The sequence below is a fragment of the Anolis sagrei genome, chromosome 3, assembly GCF_037176765.1.
Source record: "Anolis sagrei isolate rAnoSag1 chromosome 3, rAnoSag1.mat, whole genome shotgun sequence".
Classification (NCBI taxonomy): Eukaryota; Metazoa; Chordata; class Lepidosauria; order Squamata; family Dactyloidae; genus Anolis; species Anolis sagrei.
The window spans coordinates 72,025,477-72,050,158 of NC_090023.1; the positions used below are offsets into that span (position 1 = coordinate 72,025,477).

The 24,682-nt window shown below is 42.4% G+C and overlaps 1 protein-coding gene across 2 annotated transcripts in view; it reads left to right on the top strand.

Annotated features, from left to right (window-relative positions):
* Positions 1-8,771, top strand: part of DYRK1A (dual specificity tyrosine phosphorylation regulated kinase 1A) — a 107,808-nt gene extending 99,037 nt beyond the window's left edge. For both annotated transcript variants that reach the window (XM_060770341.2, XM_067466714.1), the window contains exons 7-12: positions 628-914; positions 1,505-1,651; positions 2,004-2,144; positions 2,465-2,771; positions 3,055-3,179; positions 5,523-8,771. In XM_060770341.2, coding sequence (XP_060626324.2) covers positions 628-914; positions 1,505-1,651; positions 2,004-2,144; positions 2,465-2,771; positions 3,055-3,179; positions 5,523-6,140 — 1,625 coding nt within the window. In that variant the 3' untranslated portion in view covers positions 6,141-8,771. The remainder of the gene's footprint in view (positions 1-627; positions 915-1,504; positions 1,652-2,003; positions 2,145-2,464; positions 2,772-3,054; positions 3,180-5,522) is intronic.
* The last annotated feature ends 15,911 nt before the right edge of the window (positions 8,772-24,682 follow it).

The window sequence follows — 24,682 nt, forward strand, 5'->3', positions numbered from 1 at the left end:
TCTGAGAATCTGGCACTTCGGCATTTTTTGCTTAGTAAGGTGGTACTTTGAGTTATTAGTGAGTAGACTCTGCATGTGGCAGTCGAGTAGGGGTTGCTAAAATCTAGAAAGTACAAAGCTAGGAAGCACTGATCTAGAGTGCCACATGATTTCCATCCTGATTTTAGAGGGAAAGCACTTCTTAAAACTTTTCTTCCCTTTCAGTAAATCAAGGCTGTTTGTACTTGTTATTGAACTCAGTTATGTCACATTTGACTTTCCACTTGATATAAAGAATAAAGCATAGTCCATCTGCCAAATTGACATATACTGGGCCAGACAAAGATTGGACAGATGGGGGATGTTTATGTTTAATGTATCCTGTGAATTAGGAAGATAGGTTGTGTGATCAAGAATACTTGTCTTAGTAATGTTGATTTATATCTATTCATTTTGAGATGTACAATGTAGGATAATCAAGAAACGTTTTGAATAAGAACGATTTCTGACAGTAAATTGCTTTCAGAAACTGGAGGGCTTACTATTAAAAAATCAATGTACCATGTTATATACCACTTGGTGGTGTCTGTTTTTTGTTGTTTTTTAAAGAATGCACATTTAATGCAGAGGTTTTCTTTTTTCTTTCAGTGCATTTGAAACGTCATTTTATGTTCCGAAATCATCTCTGTTTAGTTTTTGAAATGCTCTCCTACAACCTTTATGACCTGTTGAGGAACACAAACTTCAGAGGGGTGTCACTGAACTTGACGCGAAAGTTTGCACAACAAATGTGCACTGCACTGCTTTTTCTTGCAACTCCTGAACTTAGCATCATTCACTGTGACCTAAAACCTGAGAATATCTTGCTCTGTAATCCCAAACGAAGCGCTATCAAGATAGTTGACTTTGGCAGTTCTTGTCAACTTGGACAGAGGGTAAATGTTCATGTGTTTAATTCAGGATGATTGGGAAAAATACCATTTTCAGGATAATTGAGTAGTTTCTGTTTGTTATGGTTAGTATAGTTTAACAGGTGAACTAATTATTATATTTTGAATTAGCAAGAAAGAAGAACTAACCAATTCTATCTGTAGTTATTAAAGGACTGCAGTGTTTTGTTTGTTTGCGTGTTTTTGTTTTTCCCAAGCAAACCTTAGAAATATAGAATATGTATCCATTTATTTTGGAATTCCATTAGAATAAATTATAATGGTTTATAGTAAAATTAGTGCTTGCAGTCTAGCACACAGTTAAGCACTGTTGAACTCCTGTGTCAGCCATGGCCAGTATGTCAATATTTTTTAATGACTGGCATGTTACAACATTGTGGCAGTCAAGATATATTGCCTAGGTAAGAGATGTTTGCTTTTAAAAGTAATCACCAAGTCTTACAACATTTTTTTATTTCCGTCATTATCTTATATTTAATAGAAGATTATAAAAATAATATTGGCTGCAGTTTATTTAACATCTCAACTAGAAATGGACTTTAAGTGATTTAATACTTCTTTTTAAAAAAATGCAGATATACCAGTACATCCAGAGTCGCTTTTATCGATCACCAGAGGTGCTATTGGGGATGCCTTATGATCTTGCAATTGATATGTGGTCACTTGGTTGTATCTTGGTAGAAATGCATACTGGAGAACCCCTGTTCAGTGGAGCAAATGAGGTATGCAATGACACAAAAGACAGTGGTAATGTAATCTTCCTTTTTAGTGTTTTAAAGTGGATGCATATAGTTGGGGTTTTTTTTGGTTTGTTTTTTTTTTTTGTCGTGTCAGGAGCGACCTGAGAAACTGCAAGTCGCTTCTGGTGTGTGAGAATTGGCCGTCTGCAAGGACGTTGCCCAGGGGACGCCCAGATGATTTTGATGTTTTAGTGTTACATGGGGTTGATAGTGTAAATAATAATTAAAACTATGTTATCTTTGTGTGTTTGTCATACTCATCTGAAACAAAGGATATCTATATACTTCACTTTGGTAAATCTCCTCCTCTAACTGATCCTCCTCCTTTTATTAGGTGGATCAGATGAATAAAATAGTAGAGGTTTTGGGCGTAGCACCTGCTCACATTCTTGACCAAGCACCCAAAGCAAGAAAGTTCTTTGAAAAGTTGCCAGATGGCACTTGGAACTTAAAGAAGACCAAAGATGGGAAAAGGGTAAGTAGCCATTTCGAATGTCAGGCTTAAACTCATTTTTGTAGCTCAAGTTCATTTAAATGAGAAGTATACCCATTTACTTAGGACTAAGCTTTGTTGAATTCAGTAAGACTTACTTCTCTTAGAAGACTGTAATAAGTACACTGTATTATAAAGACAACATTACATAGTTGTAGAATTCATTTTAATTGCAATTTTTAAATGTAGTGATAAAAATACAGAATAAGGTCAAAAGTACTTTGAGAAGTAATACTCATAGTTTTGGTGAAATCAGTTTGCAGCAGTATGTTATTAAATATAAGGAATGTCTCATTTAACAGGAGTACAAGCCACCTGGAACCCGTAAACTTCATAATATACTTGGAGTTGAAACAGGAGGACCAGGGGGACGTCGTGCTGGGGAATCGGGTCATACTGTAGCTGACTACTTGAAGTTTAAAGACCTCATCTTAAGGATGCTTGACTATGATCCGAAAACTCGTATTCAACCTTATTATGCCCTGCAGCACAGTTTCTTTAAGAAAACAGCAGATGAAGGTACAAATACAAGTAACAGTGTATCCACCAGTCCTGCTATGGAGCAATCACAGTCTTCAGGAACCACTTCTAGCACATCTTCAAGCTCAGGTATTTACTGATTGTCAAATTAGTATTTTTAAAGCAAGCTTTAATATTTTTATTAAAAGGTTCCAAATTGGTGAAAGAGGTATTTGTGTTTATAGTCTTGAAGCTGTGGTTTTACTGTAAGAGTTCAGTCAGCTACTTATGTTTTCCGTCTTTTATCAATCACAATTTAAAATGTACATTACATGAGAAGTCTTTCTGGATTTATCTTTACTTTCCTATTTTGGTGTGGGGACCTCTGTATTTAATTTGTTTGTGTTAATATTTGCTTGCTTACATTTAAAAGGTGGCTCTTCTGGGACAAGCAACAGTGGAAGGGCACGGTCAGATCCAACGCATCAGCATCGACATAGTGGTGGACACTTCACTGCTGCTGTGCAAGCTATGGATTGTGAAACCCATAGTCCACAGGTAAACTCTTGAAAAGATGTCTATTGTAACCAAGAATTAAAATTAACATTTAGTCTAGTTTAGGTATCTGAGTACAAAATGAATTTTGCTACGTCTCCAGTTTGGCACTCAAATTATTGCCAAGACAGATAAACTTTATAAGCCAAAAGCTTTCCAGTCTTCCCTGCAGTGTGAATGTGTAAAAGCAGGCCAGTCCATTTCTGAGCACATGTCTTTTAGTGGAAAGGTTGTCATCGTCATCATCTTTATTTATACCTTGCCACCATCTCCCCAATGGGGACTCGGGGCGGCTTACATGAGGCCAAGCCCAGACAACATATTACTGCAAAATAAAACCAAAACAGAAGCAACAAGCAACAACATCATGATTACATAAAAACATATGAATGCATTAACAATATAACATTAAAATAAACACAATCACAGTAACAGTGGGCGGGCCACATGTGCAGGATAAAATGTTAAAAAAACAAACACACATATGTACACATATGTACACAATTGATCGCTGTCTACTATATCTAATACGCCAACATCATGAAAAGACCACACTCAAAGTAAGATGCAACCCACAGGGCCACCTCACTGAGGCTGTTGAAACATGCAAGGGTGTCAAGCAAGGCTGCATTCCGGCCCCTTTGCTGTTCAACTTCTATATAAACTCCACAGTGGACCAGCTTCAAAACATGAACTTCCACCCCCCAAAGCTGGCGGGAAGACACATCTCCATCCTGCTTTATGCAGATGATGCTGCTGTACTCTCTAGAACACCCATTGGGCTCAAAAGAGCTTTGAGAGCATTAATACAACATTGCAACACAGATCAGCTCCAACTCAATTACAATAAAACCAAAATCATGGCTTTCGCTAATAGGCCCAGGACTTACTCTTGGAGCATAGATGGTCATAAAATTGAACAAGTTACATCCTTCAAATATCCAGGTGTACTTTTCCAATCTAATGGTGGCAGAAGAGCTCATGCGGATCAAGTATCCAACACCACGCAGGGGAGCTCAATTGCCATTCTTAAATATCTCAGGACAAGAGGGGGCCACTTCACACCGGCAGCGCTCAAGCTGTTTGAAGCCAAGTCATTAGCCCAACTCTTGTATGGTGCTCAGCTGGGCCCCTTCCCCAGTTTTGCCCCATTAGAGGTGGTTCAGTCCAAGTTTCTGAGATCGACATTGCAGGTACCTAAATGCATTTCTAATGCCACCCTGCGACTAGAGACGGGTTTTATGAGAGTGGAGGCCAGGGTGTGGGTGGCCATACTTAACCTCTGGCTCAGACTGTCCCGTGCACCCCTTGGCCTTGCCCCACTAACCATGGAGGATGACTTCCAATCCACATGGAAGCAGGCGGTAGCATCCAAAATCTCCTTGTTGGGATTTTCTCCAGGTCTACTATTAACTATGGATTACAATCAAGCCAAAGCACTTATTAAACAACGTATCACAGACACAGAGCGCCAACTAGATCTGGCCTCGGCTCCAACCTTCCTTATCAGTGAAGACAGCAGATACCTTGCCTCCCCTATGGCATATTTAACATACTTAGAGGTTCCTATTCATCGAAGGGCTTTCACCCTGGCCCGATGCCACGCTCTCCCATCAGCTGTACTCGAAGGCCGCTACCGGAAGATCCCTTTCCCAGAGAGACTCTGCCCCTGTGACTCGGGTCATGTAGAATCAATAGAACATGTGCTCCTTCAGTGCCCGTTCTACAGGGATATCCGTGCCAGGCTTATCTTACCTCTGATAGACAAGCACCCAGGCCATTCAGGACAATTTTATACCTCCCTGCTACTTGCAGATACTAATTCAGCTACAACCTACAATGTCGCAAAGTTCTGTGCAGCAGCATACAAAATCCACCAGGGAATGACTAGTTCCAAAAGTCAACTATGTGTCCAGTAATCTTCTTCCCTGAATCTACAATTTGGTGATGGATCTGGGCATTGTATGTTTTTATCCTGTTTCTCCTTCTGCTCCCTCACCCATATTGTGTTTTTAGTAGTTATATTTATATTTTTAATGTACCAAACATGCCAGGTTTGTATGGAAATGTGACACTATTTCCTGTGCTGGTCAATGACCGAAATAAATGTTTTGATTTGATTTGTACACATATACACAAATATATACACACACATCTACACAGACTAGGTCGCAGCAACGCGTGGCAGGGGACAGCTAGTATCAAATAAACTTGAAGATGCTGTTATATTTTACTCTATTTATATTTAATCTTCCATCTTTTAAAAAAGTTGGGCATGTTACATAAAACTTTTAAGTATGCATTAAAGTGACAACCATATCTCTTTACCTTTTTTCAAAATGATAGGTTCGGCAGCAGTTTCCTCCTCCTCTTGGTTGGACAGGCACTGAAGCTCCTACACAAGTCACTGTTGAAACCCATCCAGTTCAAGAAACCTCTTTCCATGTACCCCCTCCACAACAGAATGCATTACATCACCATCATGGAAACACTTCCCACCACCACCATCACCACCATCACCATCACCATGGACAACAAGCCTTGGGTAGCCGGACCAGGCCAAGGGTCTACAATTCTCCAACAAACAGCTCATCCACCCAGGATTCTATGGAGGTGGTTCATAGTCACCACTCCATGACCTCCCTGTCTTCCTCAACTACTTCTTCCTCTACATCTTCCTCTTCAACTGGTAATCAAGGCAATCAAGCCTATCAGAACCGCCCAGTGGCTGCTAATACATTGGACTTTGGACAGAATGGAGCAATGGACGTCAATTTAACAGTCTACTCTAATCCACGCCAAGAAACTGGCATAGCAGGACATCCAACATACCAATTTTCTGCTAATACAGGTCCTGCTCATTACATGACTGAAGGACACCTTGCGATGAGGCAGGGAATCGATAGGGAAGAGTCTCCCATGACAGGAGTTTGTGTTCAGCAAAGTCCTGTGGCTAGCTCGTGACTAAACTGAAACAAGTTTGTTTCTTGTGTGTTTTTATAGAAGTGGTGTTTTTCCAAAAAAAGTGCAAAGCTGCTTGAATCAGAAGGAGATAGACTTACTGAACCGCTACAGGAGGGCAAAGCTGACTATTTTTTTAAACTTGAACAGATTGCAAAGGGACAGTGCAGTTTTTAGAGCCATGTCCATACCTATCCTAGATAGCTTTGAGGTGATATCTCATCTTGTCCCTGTTTTAATTCCCACAACCAAGTCATTGTTTTATTTTTCTCATCCAACACAGGGGTAAATGTACAAATCTTGGTTTCAGTTGCAAGCAGATTTTAAAGGCACTGCCCAGAAATCATAAATGGGCTTTTGGGGAGTTTTTTTTTTTTCAAAAAAACTTTTCTTCAAAAAAAAAAGTCTAAAATGACTGGGGGCAGAGATTAATGAGTTTTAATTTCCCAACATATGTGAGCGCAAAAAGGCAAGTACTGTAAGGAAGAGGGACCTTCAGATTACAAAATATAATCTTCAGCTATAAAAAGGGACGGTTGTGATGGTGTTCATGAGGCACATTAAGCATGCTAAGTGGCGGTAATCAGGACTCTCCTTATCTGAACCTACTGAGAATCAGAGCAGCAATTGAAATAGGATTCTGTGTTTCTCATACTTGAGACCACAATCAGCTAGTGTTGGAGTATGGCTGGTCTTGTAACTAAGGTGCACTGAGAAGCAATCAACAGGTTAGTCTTGGCCAGTCCAGGGGAAGTCTTAAGTGGTGGTCTTTGGGGATAACCTTTGGCCTTATGGATTTGGACTCTAAATTAGAAGAGCCTACCATTTCAGATGCAATCACTTTTGGACATGCTTTTCAGATAGTCCTTAATGCTGAAAACACAGAGAATGGGTAATTCAAGAGGCCTTTCTTTTAAATAGACTTTTGTGACCCACTTATTGTAAGGTATTGCAAGGTCACTTTGCGTGTGTCATAAAATTGACTTCCTTATTGGTTGAAGGTCACAGGAGTAGTGGTTTGCTTTTGATGGAAATAGCTACAACTGTGTCCCTCCCCGCTTTTACTTTTTTCTCTTTATTTTCTTTTTTCTTTCTTTTTTGCTTTTTCTGGGCACGTGGTTTCTCCACCATTACTTCTGCACAAAGATGTCTTCTGTTCATCCTGAACATTTTTAAAAATGCAGAATTTTATGTGACTGCTTTTTTGCCTCACAATTATGCTGTGAATTTTACAAAAATTTATTTTCTTTTTTGATAATTTATTGTACCAAAGCTGTTTTTATAGCACATAGATGTCTGTAACCAATAATGTAGCAGTTCTGCACTTTGACACAAGGTGTAACTAGACCATTTTTAAATGTCAGTTGAAAATTATGGCTGTACTATTGCTTAAACAAAACTGGAACTGTTGTTGAATTCATAGCCAATACATCTACAGCAATCTGTGTACTGAACATGATAGATTTGACATCTAATTCAAGACTATAATAACATCTATTACATTATAAATGTGTTCAGGCTTCTGAAAGTAAAAGGGACATTAGATCCAGAAGCTATGAAACCAGCAGTTGATTCTTGTATTCCTTATTAGCATAAATGTAAACTTGAAGGCAAGACCTTGATTGCATGAACAGGTCCAAAACACTAGTATGAGTAAAGCAAAAAGCTCATGTGAGACCTGAGGTTAACAGGCTGTACTTAACAGGTGCCTAATTTTTGGGTTCTGCTGCCTTAATATAACACAGTCAGCTTGGCAGTTGCTACATTTCTGGACCCATATAAAGATTTTAAATTATGGAGAAAAACAGTGATTTAAACTGAGGAAGCGGGGTAAAGAAGTGATTATCTTTCCCAGGTTAACACTGTTTGCCCTTTACGTAAACAGAAGCAGTAATCTACCTCTGCCAGTAAACCGGTTGAAAAGGTCATGCAGCAGTAAACCATGTACTTCATATTGGTCTGTATCATATGGCCATCCAGGTCAGTTTTTCTGACCAAAAGGTGTTTTGTTTTGTTTTATTTTATTTTAAACCCATCATCACAATGGCAGCAGAGAGGCTGAATACAGTGCAAATGTGAAAGAATGCTTTGGAAATTACCTGTTTTTGTAAATCAGCAATGTTTTTATCAAGGGATCCATATTTCTTCTGTACTGAAATGTCAAGCCTGTGAATTAAAATATTTTTGAACTTGGCAGTTCAAAAACGTTTGAATGAGAGGCTGTCATCTTAGGAATGAAACACTGAGCTTAGCAATACAAAAAAGAGTCCAGTACTTACTGCTAGGAATATAAGGGTAACAAATATGGGTATATTTTTCTGTGCTGGTTGCCACACCTTAGCAAGCACCAAAAATTAAAACCGTTTTAAACCTACATAATGGAAAACCATAGACTCCAATGCTTCTGCATACTGTGTTATGTTACAGTCCAGTTTTGTGTGCTTTACTACACAGTTTGGTTACAGGACTTCTGTGCATTGTAAACATAAACAGCATGGAAAAGGTTAAATACCTGTGTTCAGATTGTAAGATCTAGTCCGGACTTGCTGTGTATATTGTAACGTTAAATGAAAAGACAAGCCCTTTGTATTATAGTCATGCAGTCTTATGTATGATAAACAGTTGAATAATTTGTCCTCAGACTCTTTACTGTGCTTTAAAAAATTAATTTAAGACAAAAATGTAAACATAGTAAAAATTTCCTATGCAATTAATCTACTTCAAGGTTTGGTCTGCTAGGTATGTAAATATTAGATACATTTCACACAGAGTTTAAGAGAGTAAAAGTTCAAGAGTAAAAGTGGAAGTAAAAGTTCAAGACATAATATATTATCTTGAGTTTTTAAATGAAATAGCAAAGTTTTCCTTAAGAGGCTCATTTTAAGCTCTGTTTGCTATTAATTGAAAGTCATTACTTTCAGTTTGCAAACTATATATTTTGCATTCACTGTTACGTTTATTCATATCATGATCTGATCACCATGCTCAATATATCCCATATGCATGGGGGTATTGGGATAACGATACAAAAGGTTTGCTGGGGTAGATTCCCCCCCCCCCCCCCGAATCAAACTCAGCCCCCTCCCCCCGAATCAAAATCCTGGTTACGGGCCTGTTCGATGAAGACAATTGTTTACCATGATAACTCTTTCAGGAGTGAATTTCCCTTCTGAAGGGCCAATTTCTCTCACTTCCTGTTGTCTCAGCCTGTTCTTAACTGTGAGTCATTTGTAAGTCAGATGTTTGTATCTTGGGGACTGCCTGTCCTATCTAAAAACAAACATGATAAATCTATGCACATGATAAATCAAGACCAGTGTTACCCATGCTAGTGAAAGCACAGGACTACAAAGATTAAATTTCTCCTTCGTGTTATTTTTAATATGAGAATCTTTTGAAATGAGAATTTTAATTCTTTATAGAAATGTATACAATATCTTATTGAAAATATTTTTTATCATCATGATCCAGTTAGTACTTTTTCATGCTCTTTTTTCCTTGGTTGGAATTATACCAGTTTTCATATTAGTGAATACCTACTATTCACTTGGTAGCTGTGGTCAACTGTTGACACATCCTAGAAGAGCTACAAAACTTTGGACTTACAGCCACTTTTGTTTTAATATTTTAATTTGTGTGGCTTATAGCAGGACCCATGAGGGAGGACTGTTTACCACTGGGCCTCTGAAGCTTGCTTACCTTTAATATGAATAAAACACTATGTTAGCACAAGTTTTGATTTGGGTAGCTGAATAGAATTTAGCAAGGGGAAACACATGGCTACCACTTTGGATTTCTTAGAGAAAAAAGAGAGAGCATATTAAGGCAGGGCAGGTTAGACTGTATACCCTGTTTCAATTTGGTTAAATGTATACATCTCTCTGGAGTTTTGGTCCCTGACCTCATGATCAGACCAGCATACTGAAGTATGCCTAGAAGCATAACTAGAAGTTGTTGCTGTTTTCTGAGAACAGGTAATGTACATTCTTTTCAGCTAGGTCATATTGATAGTGTGTGTGGCAATTTCATCTGTGCCAGATGTAGTTCAAAGCAGTATTCAAAAGATGTCTGGCATAATGTTATAATCTATCCAGAGACTACAGTTCAGCATTGCTTGCCTTCATGTCACTTGACAACTTATGGTGACCCCATGAATTTCACAGGATTTCCTTAAGTGAGGAATATTCAGAGGTGGTTTTGCCAGTCCCTTCCTTCGCCATGTAGCTGATAACGCCTGGTATTCCTTGTTAGTCTTTCATCAGCACTAACCAGGATTGACTGCATAGCTTCTGAGATCAGACAGAATCCGTTGCCCTTAAGATGGAAAAAAACGGCTCTTTCCTTAAAATTTACTTCGTAAGCAAAATTATCTAGTCCTTATTGATATTAATAAGATGTTTATTTTTGAAAAACCTAAAAAAAATACAAGAAAACTAAAAAGAGATATTAACATTTATCTAATATAAAGTAATGTAAGATAAAGCATAACCAATATGTGTCCTATCTGATATATGCCACCGCCTTCTTAGAATAGAGTAACAAAAGATAAGAGCTTAGTCTGTCCCAGGAGAAGGTTTTTTTTTTTTTTAAGTATCAACCACCTCTATTCTCCCTAACATGTCATTGCTTCTTATCTTTTTTGAATGCCTGAGTTGGGAAATGGTAGTGATGGTGGCCAGGGGCATTTCCCCCTCTCCACAGAATATCTCATGACTTATCCAAGGATCACATAAAACTCCATAATTTTGGTCCCATAATCTGCTCTTGATTTATACATGAGTATATAGAGTAATTAAAGCATTAGAAATAATCACAAAATTATAACAGTGAAACAGTCCTGATTTTTTTTTAAGGTAGAAACTACTTGACGCAATCAGGCTTGTTTAAAAGAGGAAAGCAGTCATTCACACACAGGGAATCCCTTAAAAATGAGACCATCAAGCTGAAGGATGCATTGTGTTTGCCTGCCAGTTTAATAGATCTTGGTCAGCACACAAGTGGGGCCTCTCTACTTGATGTTAAAGCCCAGGCACCATTGTATCTAGAATATTGCCAGGGTTTGGATTTTATTTAAGAGAGAGGTAATAATAATTAATAAGGAAATTAACCATTCAAGGACAGCGTAATTTTAAGTGGTAAGAGTAAAGACTGATTGTTCAATCAGATTATATGTAAAGTAACCACACCACTACACATTTCAGTTTATTTACTACTCAAAAATATTTAGATAATGTTCAATAATGCTCAGAAACTACTGGAACCAATTTGCAATTTTATACCATATTTCTCAGGTACTATATACTTTTTTGTACTTTCTGGAAGCAGTATTAATGGTGTGTTGTATCAGGACACCACTCCTTCTTCATGGTAATGTTTCTCTTCCTGCTTCCGGCTTCCACTGTTACAAAAAAAGAAACCTTGTACTTCTAACCTGCTGTTTTAATACTAGGGGAGGCCTTTCATAAATACAAAAAATCCAGCTGTCTTCAACTGAGTGTTTTCCAGATGTGTTACACTACAACTCTCATGATGTCCATCGCCATGTGGGCTGAGGATAATGGTTGTGCTATAACACATCCAGCATGCACCATGACTGATGAAGGCTGGCATGCACACAAGGTCAGATGGAAAACTAAATTGCATTTCTCATCAGGTTGTGACTATATACAGATCTGAAATACTTATACACTTATGCAAAGCTAGCAAAGATTTTACAGTGTGAGATAAAATCACTCGGGTGTATTCCACAATGCTTTTTAAAGAAGGATGTTTTAATTCCCTACCATTTATTTTTAAAATGATACATCTTCTGCTAAATTCATTCTGCATTTCCTTGTTATTGCCACCTGGAGGTGACTATTTCATATTGCAAGGAGATAGATTATATTATAGGTGATGTGATTTCATTTTCATGAGCCAATCAAGGAAAATAATTACTAAATATTTTAGCTATGGTTTGCTTAATTAAGATAATGCTTAGGTGGTGGACTCTCTAGCAAAGAAGAGAATTTTTATCCATAATGGTTATGCTCAAAATGTCAATATTAGAACTGGAGTAATCAAGATTACTTTTGCTGAATGTGTCTTTAATAATCCTTTATGTATTGATTGTGCTCTTTTTCTAATATAACCTATTATTTCAGCAATCAAATTTGACTAGTAAAAAAAAGTCTAGCCAGAAATATAGCCCAAGTGTAATGTAGCAACAGAGGAGCCCAAATTGTCTCTAATAAGAATTCAGCCCCCTAGTGAAATTTCTTTAATCCCCAAATTTCTAGTGCTGTGGTAATTTACAACCATACTCCAGTGTTTAGAAATTGAGATATGTGAATAATTTTTAATGTTTCTGCAATACTAAACATAATTTTTAGTAGGTGCTCCAATAGTTAATTATACCTCTGTGTAAAACCTCATAATCCTCAGACTGAGGTCTTTCCTATTTCCTCAAAGTTTTCTAGCATCCTAGGGTAGCCTTAATAAATTCTGAATTCTCTTCTTGTTTAGCCATATATTTAAGTGCAAACTGATATATATAGAGAGAGACAGTGACAGAGACATACATACAAATACACACACACACACACACACACACACTGTATTTTCCAGTGTATAAGACGACTGGGCATACAAGACGACCCCAGCTTTTCCAGTTAAAATACAGATTTTGGGATATACTTGCTGTATAAGACCACCCCTCTTCCAACACATACCAAATAAAATTTAAAAAAACAAACATCAGGTTTGATTTCAATATGGCAATTTTCCTATTACTGCACCTCCTTCTCTGCCTCAAATCTATCATGTGTGCGCCTGCACTGCTTACCTGCAGTTCTCAGGAGCGAGAACTGAGAAGCAGAGAAGGAGATACGGTCATAAGGATACAAGGGCGGATCAGATGGGTGAAAGAGGCGTGTTTTCTGGGCATGGTGCAGCTCTATCTCTTTTTTTTCTATACTTGCAGCTTGCTCTGCCCTTCATGTACATCTTACTAGTGAGGCGCCTCCTCACCTCGTCATCGGGACCACATTAAGTCACTTCTTTCCATGAATCTTGGTGAGTGGATTTTCTTCCACCGTACTTATGCAATGCTGCCCTTGCTGCTTTTTCTTATGGTTCCCGCATACGGCGGGGATGCAGGCACTGCCGTTTTTGAGCTCCACCCACCATATGTGGCCGCCAAGATTCTCCAGTCCGGCTCGTAAGTTTCAGTACCCACCTTATAAGATGACCCCCAACTTTTGAGAAGATTTTCCTGGGTTAAAAAGTCTTATGTGCCAGAATATACAGTAAATATATATATTTGCTCGGAAATTAATGCTACTTGCAGTCCACATCATTTTCTTGACTATTAAATATTCCTTGGATTCTAGACTAAATCTAAGTTTCCTGTTTAGGCAATGGCTATTATTATGACCTATTTCACTGAAATGCGGCTGAGGATGAATTGATAAAAGACTGTCTTATTCTTTAAACTGGAAAGGATAATTCAGCAAAATATTTTCCAAAGGAAGCCAATCTGGATGCTTCCCAACAGGAAGCCCTTTCCAAATGACACTTCTTATGCTGTGTTGTCCAAGCTGGTGGAAAAATACTAAACTATGAGGCATATTAGATGTCATTATGACATTATTACCACATTAAATAACACAGTGTAAATATTTTGGATGGCCAGTTAGATTTATGTTGAAGCACAGAAGGGAGAGATGATGGTCAAAACTATAACTGGTGCATGAGTCTTAAATAGAACAATTGTCCTTAGCAGATATTCTATAATGAAATAGATGTAAAAACCTGCTTTTAAAAGATATTTACTTTATTGTGTCATTCCTCAGGGGCCCCTAAATGTAATCAGACTCCAGCTCTTATCAATCCTAGCCAGCATGGCCAATGGGCAAGGATGATGGGAGTTATTGTATGGCATCCAAAAAACCATGGTTCCTCCACCCTCCCTTTAGGGCAGTGGTTCTTAACCTGTGGGTCCCCGGGTGTTTTGGCCTACAACTCCCAGAAATCCCGGCCAGTTTACCAGCTGTTAGGATTTCTAAGAGTTGAAGGCCAAAACATCTGGGGACCCACAAGTTGAGAAACACTGCTTTAGGGCATTCAAGAAAACCTGGTCACTTCTCTTTATTTAAAAAAAAGAGGAATAAAAGGATGGAAGGGACCTAGGCAACTAAAAATTAATAATTATCCTCTACTATTACTCTTATTGATAAAATGGTAATGGCATATTTTATCCTTCTAACATTCAGTGGAATCTGAAATATATCTCTTAAGTAAAAGATTTTAAAGCAGGCTATCCAAATTGCACAGGTCACAATACATCCTTTGAATCAGTGAGCTTAAATTTTTCTGTTTGGTGCATGCTAAATGGCGGCTCGGTGTTTCTTATTACACTCATTAGTATGCTGCTTTTAAGAAGACAAATCCTCCCAATTCAAGCATAAAATAATCCTACAATGATCGCCTTCCTAAACAGTACTGAAAGACTAGTTGGAGGCTCCTAAAATATTTGTGGAGGAGTGTAGGCATTCTTTTTGCAGGGAGAGATGAGTTTTGTAAAATCTTTCAATTTCAGAATTTTCTACACAAACAGAAGCAATACCTTCTGCCCTTCAGTGGAAAAATCTTTAAAAGAAAAAAGGGTGACATCTATAATGCAGGTGGAATTGCACAAACAGATTATCTCAGGTAAGTTATAAACAACCTACTTCCATTTATTAAAATGCAAGTTTCCTGTCGTAGTCACTGTGAATCGTACATTTGGTATCCCTGCGCTTGCGCAATACAACTTTTCGGAACCTTCTAGAAAGAAAAAGAAACTTCTAGCCCTCAGCTAGGCCCGCCCCCCTCCTCCCGAGTATATATAGCCCAAGGGCGGGACTAGCCGTCAGTTCTCTTAATCCGCTTGTGACAGCTTTGAGAACCTTCTTTGACTTTGCGATTCTCCATATCTTTGACTCGGTTTTTTGATCTTTGGACTCTATTTTTGACTATCCTTCTGCCTAGCCCTTTTGCTCGACGATTGGTTGGACTGATTACAAGGTACTTGACCCGGATCGGAATTGACGAATCTCCTTGGTAGCCTCTCGCTATGGCTACTACTTCTTTTAAAAAATGCGTTAAATGCCCAAATATCCTGCCGGATACAGATGGGCACACGCTGTGCCTCACTTGCCTGGGGGAGGCCCACTTGACCCAGTCCTGTGCCATATGCCTCTCCTTCACTCCTCAAACGAGGAAAAACAGGGTGTCTAGGCTCCGGGCGGCACTGTACGAGAGGGCCCTCATGCCTCCCTCTGCCCCAGCTCAATCCACCGAGCGGCCGGACTTACCTTTCCTGACTGCCTCCGCCGGGCCGGCCAAGAAGAAGGCCAAGAGGCCGAGGCCTAAAGGGCCTCAAGATGGCGGCCAAGCTCCCACACAAGGAAGAGCCTTGGAGGAGAGAGCGGGAAGACCGCTGGAGGCCCGCCGCGCAATGGCTCCTTTACCGGCCCTCGAGGCTTCAGCTGAAGCGGTGCGCCCTCTGCAGGCAGCCGAGACACCTCGGGTGACGCTGTCGACGTCGACCCCGCTGCCTGCGCATGCGCCCGTCACAGCGCCGGCCTCCCTGACTCCTCCTACTGTGCCGGCGCCGATGTCCTCGCCTCCGCCGCTGACCCGGGCCCGGGAAGCCGTGGTGCCACCGGTGTCGGCGGCTGCTGCTGCGGCGCCTGTGTTGCTGTCACCGCCACCGGTTCTGCTCCAGGATGGAGCTCTCACGACCCCGCCCCCCTCGGGCTCGGGGGGGGCAGCTGAGGAGCCCTCTCTTCATGCCCCTGCAGCGGCTGAGGGCGCTCCGAGAAGAGAGGAACCTGGAATAGAAGGGGCCCCTGACGCGCCGATATCGGCCATGCCGCCCCAGCTCTGGCAGCAGCCTCCTTCGCGACGCCGCAGCGCGAGACCCAGGCGATCGAGGTCCCCATCTAGGAGGAGCGTGAGGTCGCGCAGACACCGACGCCGATCGACCTCCAGGCGATCCCGCTCCTCTTCAACTTCGTCCTCCTCATCTTCCTCCTCATCGTCCTGCTCCAGGCGAAGCAGACGATCCCGGGCCTCCAGGCGCTCCCGCTGGCACCACTCATCCATGGCCCCACCTCCCTGCCCGGGCTTTTGGCAAATGGGGCCTTCGGGCCAATTGGTGTTTGTGCAGGCTCCCCCTCCTGCCTTGTCCAGCACAGCGCTACCGATAGCGACGATCTCCACGGCACCGCCTCCTCCAGCTGTTTGCCCCCCACTGCCTAGTGCCCAGCCTTCCACTTCTTCTCAGCATAACCCTGAGAGGGCTCCTCCATGCGGAGCCTCTTTTGTACTGAACTCCACTGACTTGAACTTACCTGGCGCACCTTATGGGGCAACATCGTCGCGCCCTGCTTTGGCCTTGCCTGCCTGCAATCAAAGTGACTTATCTGGCACTGTTACCACCACCCTGGCCACCTCCCAGGGCAACCTGCAAGGTGATTCTACCCCCATAAGACCGGCAGGGACTTTGCTGCCCGAGGGCTCTGATCAAAGGGCCCCTGAGTTGGATGGCTCAGAATCGGATCAGGATCCGACTGACATTGCAAACCATGGGGAGGGGGAAAACACATCATTTATTCACCCCGCAGATGTCAATAAATTTGCTGCACTTATTGATAGAATGATCAAGGCATTAAACATTCCTGCCCCCAAACCCCCCGAGCATGTGGAGGACCCGATGTTCCCCTCGGAGGAACAGGTCATAACCCCTGCATCTCCCCTGCCCGTGCTCCCTTACCTCCTTAAACTAGCAAGGGTCTCCGACATGTCTCCGTCTTTGGTTCCGGCGATCCCCCGACGACTAGATTTACTATATAGGATTGATGTCTCGTCGGCCAAATGGGTTTCGGCACCTCCAAGACCGAATACGGTGGTCGCCGAGGTGGCGAAGACAAAGAGGCCTAAGAACTCACTCACAGCTCCCCCTGACAGGGAGGGTAAGAAAATCGATGCCCTAGGCAGGAAGGCGCACCTCTCTGCTGGATTGTTTACCCGTATGGCCCACTATGCCACATACGCTAGTGGTTACCAAACGTTCCTGTGGGGAAAAATGTTGGAATACATTGAGCTGCTGCCAGCTGACCAGCAGCGCTTTCCTAGGGCCATACATGGGGAAGCACTCGTGCTGTCTAAGATGCAAAAGGATGCAGCCAAACATATGGCTGAGGCTGCAGGTAACCTATACTCCACTGCAACCTCACTGAGAAGGCACGCGTGGTTGCGTGCGTCTAATTTGTCTGAGGAAGGGAAGGCCCTCGCGGAGGACCTTCCCTTCCACGAGGAGGGCCTTTTCAACCCACAGACGGATGACAACTTAAAACAAAAACAAGACGTGAGGCAAGCCGCAGGGAAATTCGGATATGCTTGGCAACCCTACCCTCAGCAACGCCAGAGGTGGAATTTACCCTCCTCTGGATTTCGCAGAGGTTATGGAAATTCTTATGGTAATACCTTTAGGGGCAGGAGTAACAACTCCTCTTCCAGATTTCAAGGGAGTCGGCGGACCCCCTATTTCCCTAGGTCCCGCAATCAAGGGTTCGGGAATAAGTCCAAGGCTCAGCAGGGGCCAAAGAAGCGTCTTTGATGAAAAGAATTCTGTAACTATTCAAGGGGAACCTGATCCAATTTTGCCTGTTGCAGTTAACCTCAACCCTGTTGCTCAACTCCCCCTTCCCACTGTTCCCCCAGTGTTTGGGGATAGATTGTTCCCATTCCGCCAGTCATGGTCTGACATCACCACAGACGGTTGGGTGCTCTCTATTGTTACTAATGGTTATGAAATTGAATTTTCCGACTCGCCTAGAGTGGGCCTGGTCCGGGGCACAGTGCCGTCGGCGCCCCTGTTGCAAGAAGTTCAAATGTTACTGGAGAAAGAGGCCATTTCACCTCTGGACCCTTCTGTTTTCAAATACTGTTTCTTTTCCCGCTATTTTCTGGTTTCGAAATGCGGAGGTGGGCTGCGCCCCATCCTTGACCTGAGACACCTTAATAAACACATTCGGTCAAAGAAATTTAGAATGGTCACTCTCGCCTCCATTTTACCGTTATTGTCTAAGGGGGTGTGGTTTGCTACCGTCGATTTAAAAGACGCGTACTTCCACATATCTATTGCACATCACCACCGAAGATTCCTCGCCTTCATGGTGGGTGACAAGGCTTACTGTTTCAATGTTCTTCCCTTTGGGTTGTCCACGGCCCCCCGGGTGTTCACAAAGTGTATGTCGGTGGTGGCCGCGTACTTACGTACGAGAGGCGTTACAGTGTACCCCTATATTGACGACTGGCTGATTGTGTCGAGGTCAAGGGACCAACTCCAAACTCAAATCTCTTGTGTTCTGTCCCTTCTCCAGTCGCTCGGCTTGGTGGTGAACCTCGACAAGTCATCTCTGTGCCCCTCTCAGCGGATCGGCTTCATCGGTGCCATGCTGGATTCGGTCTCCCAGAAAGCCTTCCTGCCGCCAGACCGCTTCAACAACCTGAGGGAAATAGTGCTACAGGTCATGCGCTCCCCGTCGGTGTCAGCCAAACAGATCCAGATCCTGTTGGGGCACATGGCGTCCACCACGTCTGTTACCCCGTATGCCAGGTTGCGCATGCGGCCCCTCCAGTCATGGTTTGTCTCAACGTTCAACCCGCTTGTGGACAACCCTTCCATGCGACTCACGGTGCCGGCAACGGTTCGCCATTCCCTCTATTGTTGGCAGGATGCGCTGTGGGTCTGTGCGGGGCTACCCTTCCACCCACCACGCCCCACTCGAGTGATCACTACGGACTCCTCCCTCATGGGTTGGGGTGCCCATTCCGAGGGACTCATCGCTCAAGGCGTGTGGGAAGGAGAAGAAAACACCCTTCACATAAACATGTTAGAGCTTCTCGCGGTCGAAAAGGCACTACTTTCATTCGAAAAGGTCATAAGGGGCCAGATAGTACAAATCCTCACCGACAACACCACGGTGATGTACTATCTCAACAAACAGGGGGGCACCCACTCTCTTCCTTTGTTGTCTCTAACAATTTGAATTTGGGATTGGTGCCTGGACCGAGGAGTGCACCTCTTAGTAACACATCTTCCGGGAGAGCAGAACCTGCTGGCGGACACGCTCAGCCGGAGCCCTCTAACGCACCACGAATGGTCCCTTCACCGCGAAGAGGCCCGGAGACTCTTCCTGGCATGGGGCACCCCGGAAGTGGATCTGTTTGCGACTCAGACCAATTCGAAGTGCGACCTGTTCTGCGCTCGGACCCAGGCCTCGACACAGTCAGGCTGTCTGGGGGATGCCTTCCTCCTAGATTGGTCGACTCGACTTGTGTACGCGTTTCCCCCCTTTCCCCTCCTTCTGAGGGTGGTGGCCAAGATCCAAAGGGAAAACGCACGGTGCATTTTAATAACCCCGTGGTGGCCTCGCCAGCCTTGGTTTGCCCCACTCCACCAAATGGCGAGAGGAATATTCTTTCGGTTTCCCGACAGGCTCGACCTTCTAACTTCGCAGAACGACCAGGTTTTGTACCCGGAGGTGGACAGACTGAAGCTCACGGCGTGGAGGATCCTTCCGACTCCCTAGCTTCAGTTGGAACATTGTCCTCTCCAGTGCTAGCAATCATTGATGCTGCTCACAGGCCCTCAACGAAACGCTCTTACGTTTATAAATGGGCGAAATTCAGTTCGTTTGTCCGTTCAAGGGGACTTGACCCTATTACTGTTCAGACTTCTGTTATTTTGGACTTCCTAGTGTCCCTAGCGGATTTGGGTTTATCTCACTCTTCGTTAAAATGTTACCTGGCGGCGATTTCCTGGTTTAGAAGGAAATCGGGTTTGCCGTCATGTTTTATGGACCCTGTGGTCAGGACCTTTTTGCGCGGATTTGCTAACATCAGGCCTGCAGTGGCCCCGATCGCTCCGTCTTGGAGCTTAGAACTTGTGTTGAACTGTTTATCGAAACCCCCCTTTGAACCATTGGCTAGGGTCGACCTTTCCTTTCTGTCGTGGAAGACAGCCTTTTTGGTGGCGATTACGTCTGCCAGACGTTCCAGTGAGCTATGTGCACTACGAGTAGACCCACCTTATCTTAAGTTTCACAGTGATAGAGTAGTTTTGCGTACAGATGTGGGGTTCCTTCCTAAGGTGGCTACTCGTTTTCACATATCTCAAGAATTGGTGCTTCCGGGGTTCTTCCAAAACCCAACTACACCTGCGGAGCGTGCCTTGCATTTGATTGATGTACGCAGGGCTCTCGCTTTCTATGTGGATAGGACAGCTCCGTTGCGGAAGACTCCGAGATTATTCATAAAGTATCGTAGTGATGCCATTGGTCTTCCTTTGTCGTCCCAGAGGTTCTCCTCTTGGATAGTTTCCGTTATTCGTTTATGTTACCGCCTGGCCGGCAAGGATCTGCCGTTGCAGATACGGGGTCACTCCACCAGGGCTGTGGCGACGTCAACAGCCTTTTTACGGGGGGTGTCCTTAGATGCTATCTGCCGGGCTGCTGTTTGGTCGTCCCCTCTGACCTTTGTGTCACATTATAAGGTGGACACTGTTTCCCAAAAGGACATGGAGTTTGGTAGAGCGGTACTGTCTTCGGTGGTGGCATGATCCCGCCTGCCAAGATAGATGCTCGCTAATCTACCAAATGTACGATTCACAGTGACTACGACAGGAAATTATAAGTTGCTTACCTGTAACTGTAGTTTCCTGAGTAGTCACCTGTGAATTCGTACATACCCGCCCTTCCTCCCCTCGAGTATCATGCCACGCCGTTTAGCTGTTTTTTGCGGCTAAGAGAACTGACGGCTAGTCCCGCCCTTGGGCTATATATACTCGGGAGGAGGGGGGGCGGGCCTAGCTGAGGGCTAGAAGTTTCTTTTTCTTTCTAGAAGGTTCCGAAAAGTTGTATTGCGCAAGCGCAGGGATACCAAATGTACGAATTCACAGGTGACTACTCAGGAAACTACAGTTACAGGTAAGCAACTTATAATTCCACAAATGCATACATATGGAGAGCAGGCCATTTTTCAATAGCAGAGTATGTACTTGGCATTCTAAAACTTCCTGGTCTGTTCAACTTTCCAGTTGAGACAAAGGTTTAGATGGTTTGGTATGTGGAAGTCTTCTGCCTGACATTTGCTCCATTCACACAATGCTAGTTTCATTTTACTTGAATTGTCATGGTTCCATCCTATGTAATCATTTAATTTGGTGAGGAACTTCAAAAATATCAAGATATCTTGAGAAGGGGTACATGGGTGACAATTACATCACTGTAATACTGTAGTGGAAACAGGACTTGGGATTACTTTGTGAACTGTAGTTTAAGGGACTAGCAGACATCAAACTAAAAATTCTAGGATTCCATAGGACGGGGCCATGACACTTAACAAACACAATTGTAGTGTAGTTGCACCTAGTGTCTTAGATGAAAGGACAAATATAGATGTCCCAAAGGGGTTTGGCTTGGTCAATACTTCCAGAGATTGATAGTGTTTTCTTTTGGATTTCACCTCCCAGTGAGTTGTCAATTGCCAAGAATTCTGAGAGTCCCAATGAAGTAGCTCAGGGAAAATTATGTTTAATTGGAGTTCTGTAAGTAAGGCTACCAACTTTAAATAAATAAAATAGTTCAGTAAGCTAAAGGTAATAACATGTGCTAATTTTGCTTGTGAATTATGTTTGAATTTAAACTGAATCCCCCAGACGTAAAACTAGGTTATTGATGCAGCTTTCTTTCAAAGATGTAATGTTTGCATTAGAAAAGTTAATTTTACAGTTAGGTAAAGGTAAAGGTTGTCCCCTGACATTAAGTCCAGTTGTGTCCGACTCATTTGAAATCTCATTTCCTGGAGTACAAGCCCAATATTTAGACCAGTGGTTCCCAACCTTTTTTTGACCAGGGACCAATTTGACCAAAGACCACTTGACTAGGGACTGCATGGAGTGCTGTTACCTTCCCGCTGGATCTAATGTGATCTACTCACATTTGCATGTCTTCAAACTGCTAGGCTGGCAGAAGTTGGGGCTGACAGTGGAAGCTCACACCGCTCCCCGGACTCAAACCTGCAACCTTTTGGTCAACAAGCTCAGCAGCTCAGTGGTTTAACCCACTGCACCACCAGGGGCTCCCAATTTTACATGTAATTTCCCATAATTTAAAGGAGGTTTTTTTTTTAAAGTTGGCAATCTCAGGCTATTAACCCTGCCATACTCTGTAAAGAAGAAAGGAAGAAAAGGAAAATATTTGTCTGCTTTTTGTAAGGCTTGGACAATATATTTTTTCCATTACAGGTGGATGTGAAGGCTAATGGGTGCTGGGAATTGTAGTCCAGAGAATAATATTACCAAGTTCTAGTCCTGCAATTTGTTGCCATCAGGATTAGGGTCTATTTGTGCAGATCTAGCTTGTAATGAGTGCCTAATCATGGCAGGCTGAATTAAAAGACTTTTACTAAAAACTACGGTACTTGTATAAATGTATGTATCCAATTCTCCCTCCACGTAAAAAGGAAAAGTTACTGACAGTATTATGAGAATGTGTCAAAATATGTTCAATTTCTGCCAGAAGATGACTGATTCACTAGTATCTCTGCAGTACCTTTGCCTTTATTGCCAATAATAAATCTAGAAACTATTTTTTTCAGTACATATGTTCTCTGAGTTTTCCAAATTTGCTCCTGATAGAAGGAAATTTGGATTTATAATTCACTGGGCGGTGGGGTAATTTCTGCGTTGGATGCTCTGGCCCTTCCTCTTTTCACCACAGATCTTTATTAATGATTGAAAATGGTGTCTTTTTGTTTATGCATGCAACTTTAGTGCCTCTGAATTATTAGCATAAAGGAGTAGAAACCCAGCAGGGTTGACTTTTTTCCCCACCAAAAGGAAGAGAGCATTATGGGGTTTTTTTATTCTGAAAAGGAGAAATGGCCTGATAACTAACAACACGGTTAAGTAGAAGGGCATCTGATGCCTTTCATCTCCAAATAGGGCTGGAAATTATTTCTGCCTGCAACTCTGAAGCTGCTAACAATATTAATAATATTGAACTAAACTGAGCAATGACGTGTTTTTGTGGTGTATCCTTGTGGCTGCTGAGAAATCCACCATAACTAATACTCTTAGAAAACCTATTGGGAAGTTACGCTCAAAGGTCTTGAACAAAGAACATCTTGATTCCAAGAATGTGGAGCTTGGAAAAGTTACTTTTTTGAATTTCACTCTCTCTTTTAATTTGTTTTTACAGCTTTTCTAATTCCCTAGCCAATGGCTATGCTGACATGAGGATTCTGGAAGGTATAATAAAAATAACCTATTTTACAAGCTCTTTGAAGATGCAGGCTTAATTAGGATGGCATTGTAAAAGCTCATTTAGACTGCTGAAAAGTCTCAGCAGTTGGACCCAGGATTTTAAAAAAGAAGACAATCCAAATAAAGTTGCCCCTATTCTGGTCTATTTCTTCTGAATTTCTGGGATTAAATTCAGATCTGGGAGTGTTTCCCAAGTCTTCTGGGGCTTCCCAATATAGGTAGGAGTTAACACGTCTGTCTCAGTTGTCTTGATTCCTCCTGTACTTCAGGCTGGCCCTACAAATGATATGAATGTAGTGTGTGACTGTCACCAAGGAGACCTTCCTTTTCCCTTATAAAAGTACAAAGAAGAGCACGCCGGGGGGGAGGGGGGGGGGACGGACTGGAATGAATAAGGCCTGACTGGAAGTGGTATGAGAAAAATGACTATGAGAAGAAATAGAACAGCCCAATTATTACCAAGAATATTAACCATCTGGAAGAAGCATATATTGAACTAAGACACATGCCCCCTCTGTCATTGTCATATTTTGAGTTTGGAATTTGACTGAGAGCTACTATGTATATAGCAGATGAAATCCCAATCTTGTAGGGTCCCAAGGCATGTGAACCAAGGTGTATATCTGCTTCTTTAATTGTGAGTAGGGAGATTGGGATCTTTGGGTGTCTGAGGTTGATTAGTAAGGACTCTCAGCTCCCCATGGTTTAAAAATAACCACAAAGAGTTTCACCCCCATTCTTAAATTAGGAGGATAAAATATAGAAAGCTTGAGTAAAAGCAAACTGACATCTATGGAAGCAATAATTCTGGTACTAAAGCCATTTTCCTGGGCTGAAAACATCTTCACATGTGCTTTCTTCAGTGTTACCTGGCTCCAACTGGTAAAGTTAAGAATGCTAATAAAGATGCCCCCCCCCCAGGCTGAAATTGGACCACCTCCAACCCCATATTCTCTGGAAAAAGACTTACTTAGATGTATGGCTAAGCCATTGTTTTCTTTTAAACAATTTCTTGAAATAATCAGAGTCTTGATTCATGGGTACTGTTTTACCTAGTCAATTCCTCTCACCCACCCTCCAAAATCTTATGAATCTCTGACTGTTTTGAATCCCCTTATGTTAGCTATGTATAAAGGAATAGAGACAACTTTCCTCAAAATAGCAGATTTTTTTTTGTCCTGTCAGGAGC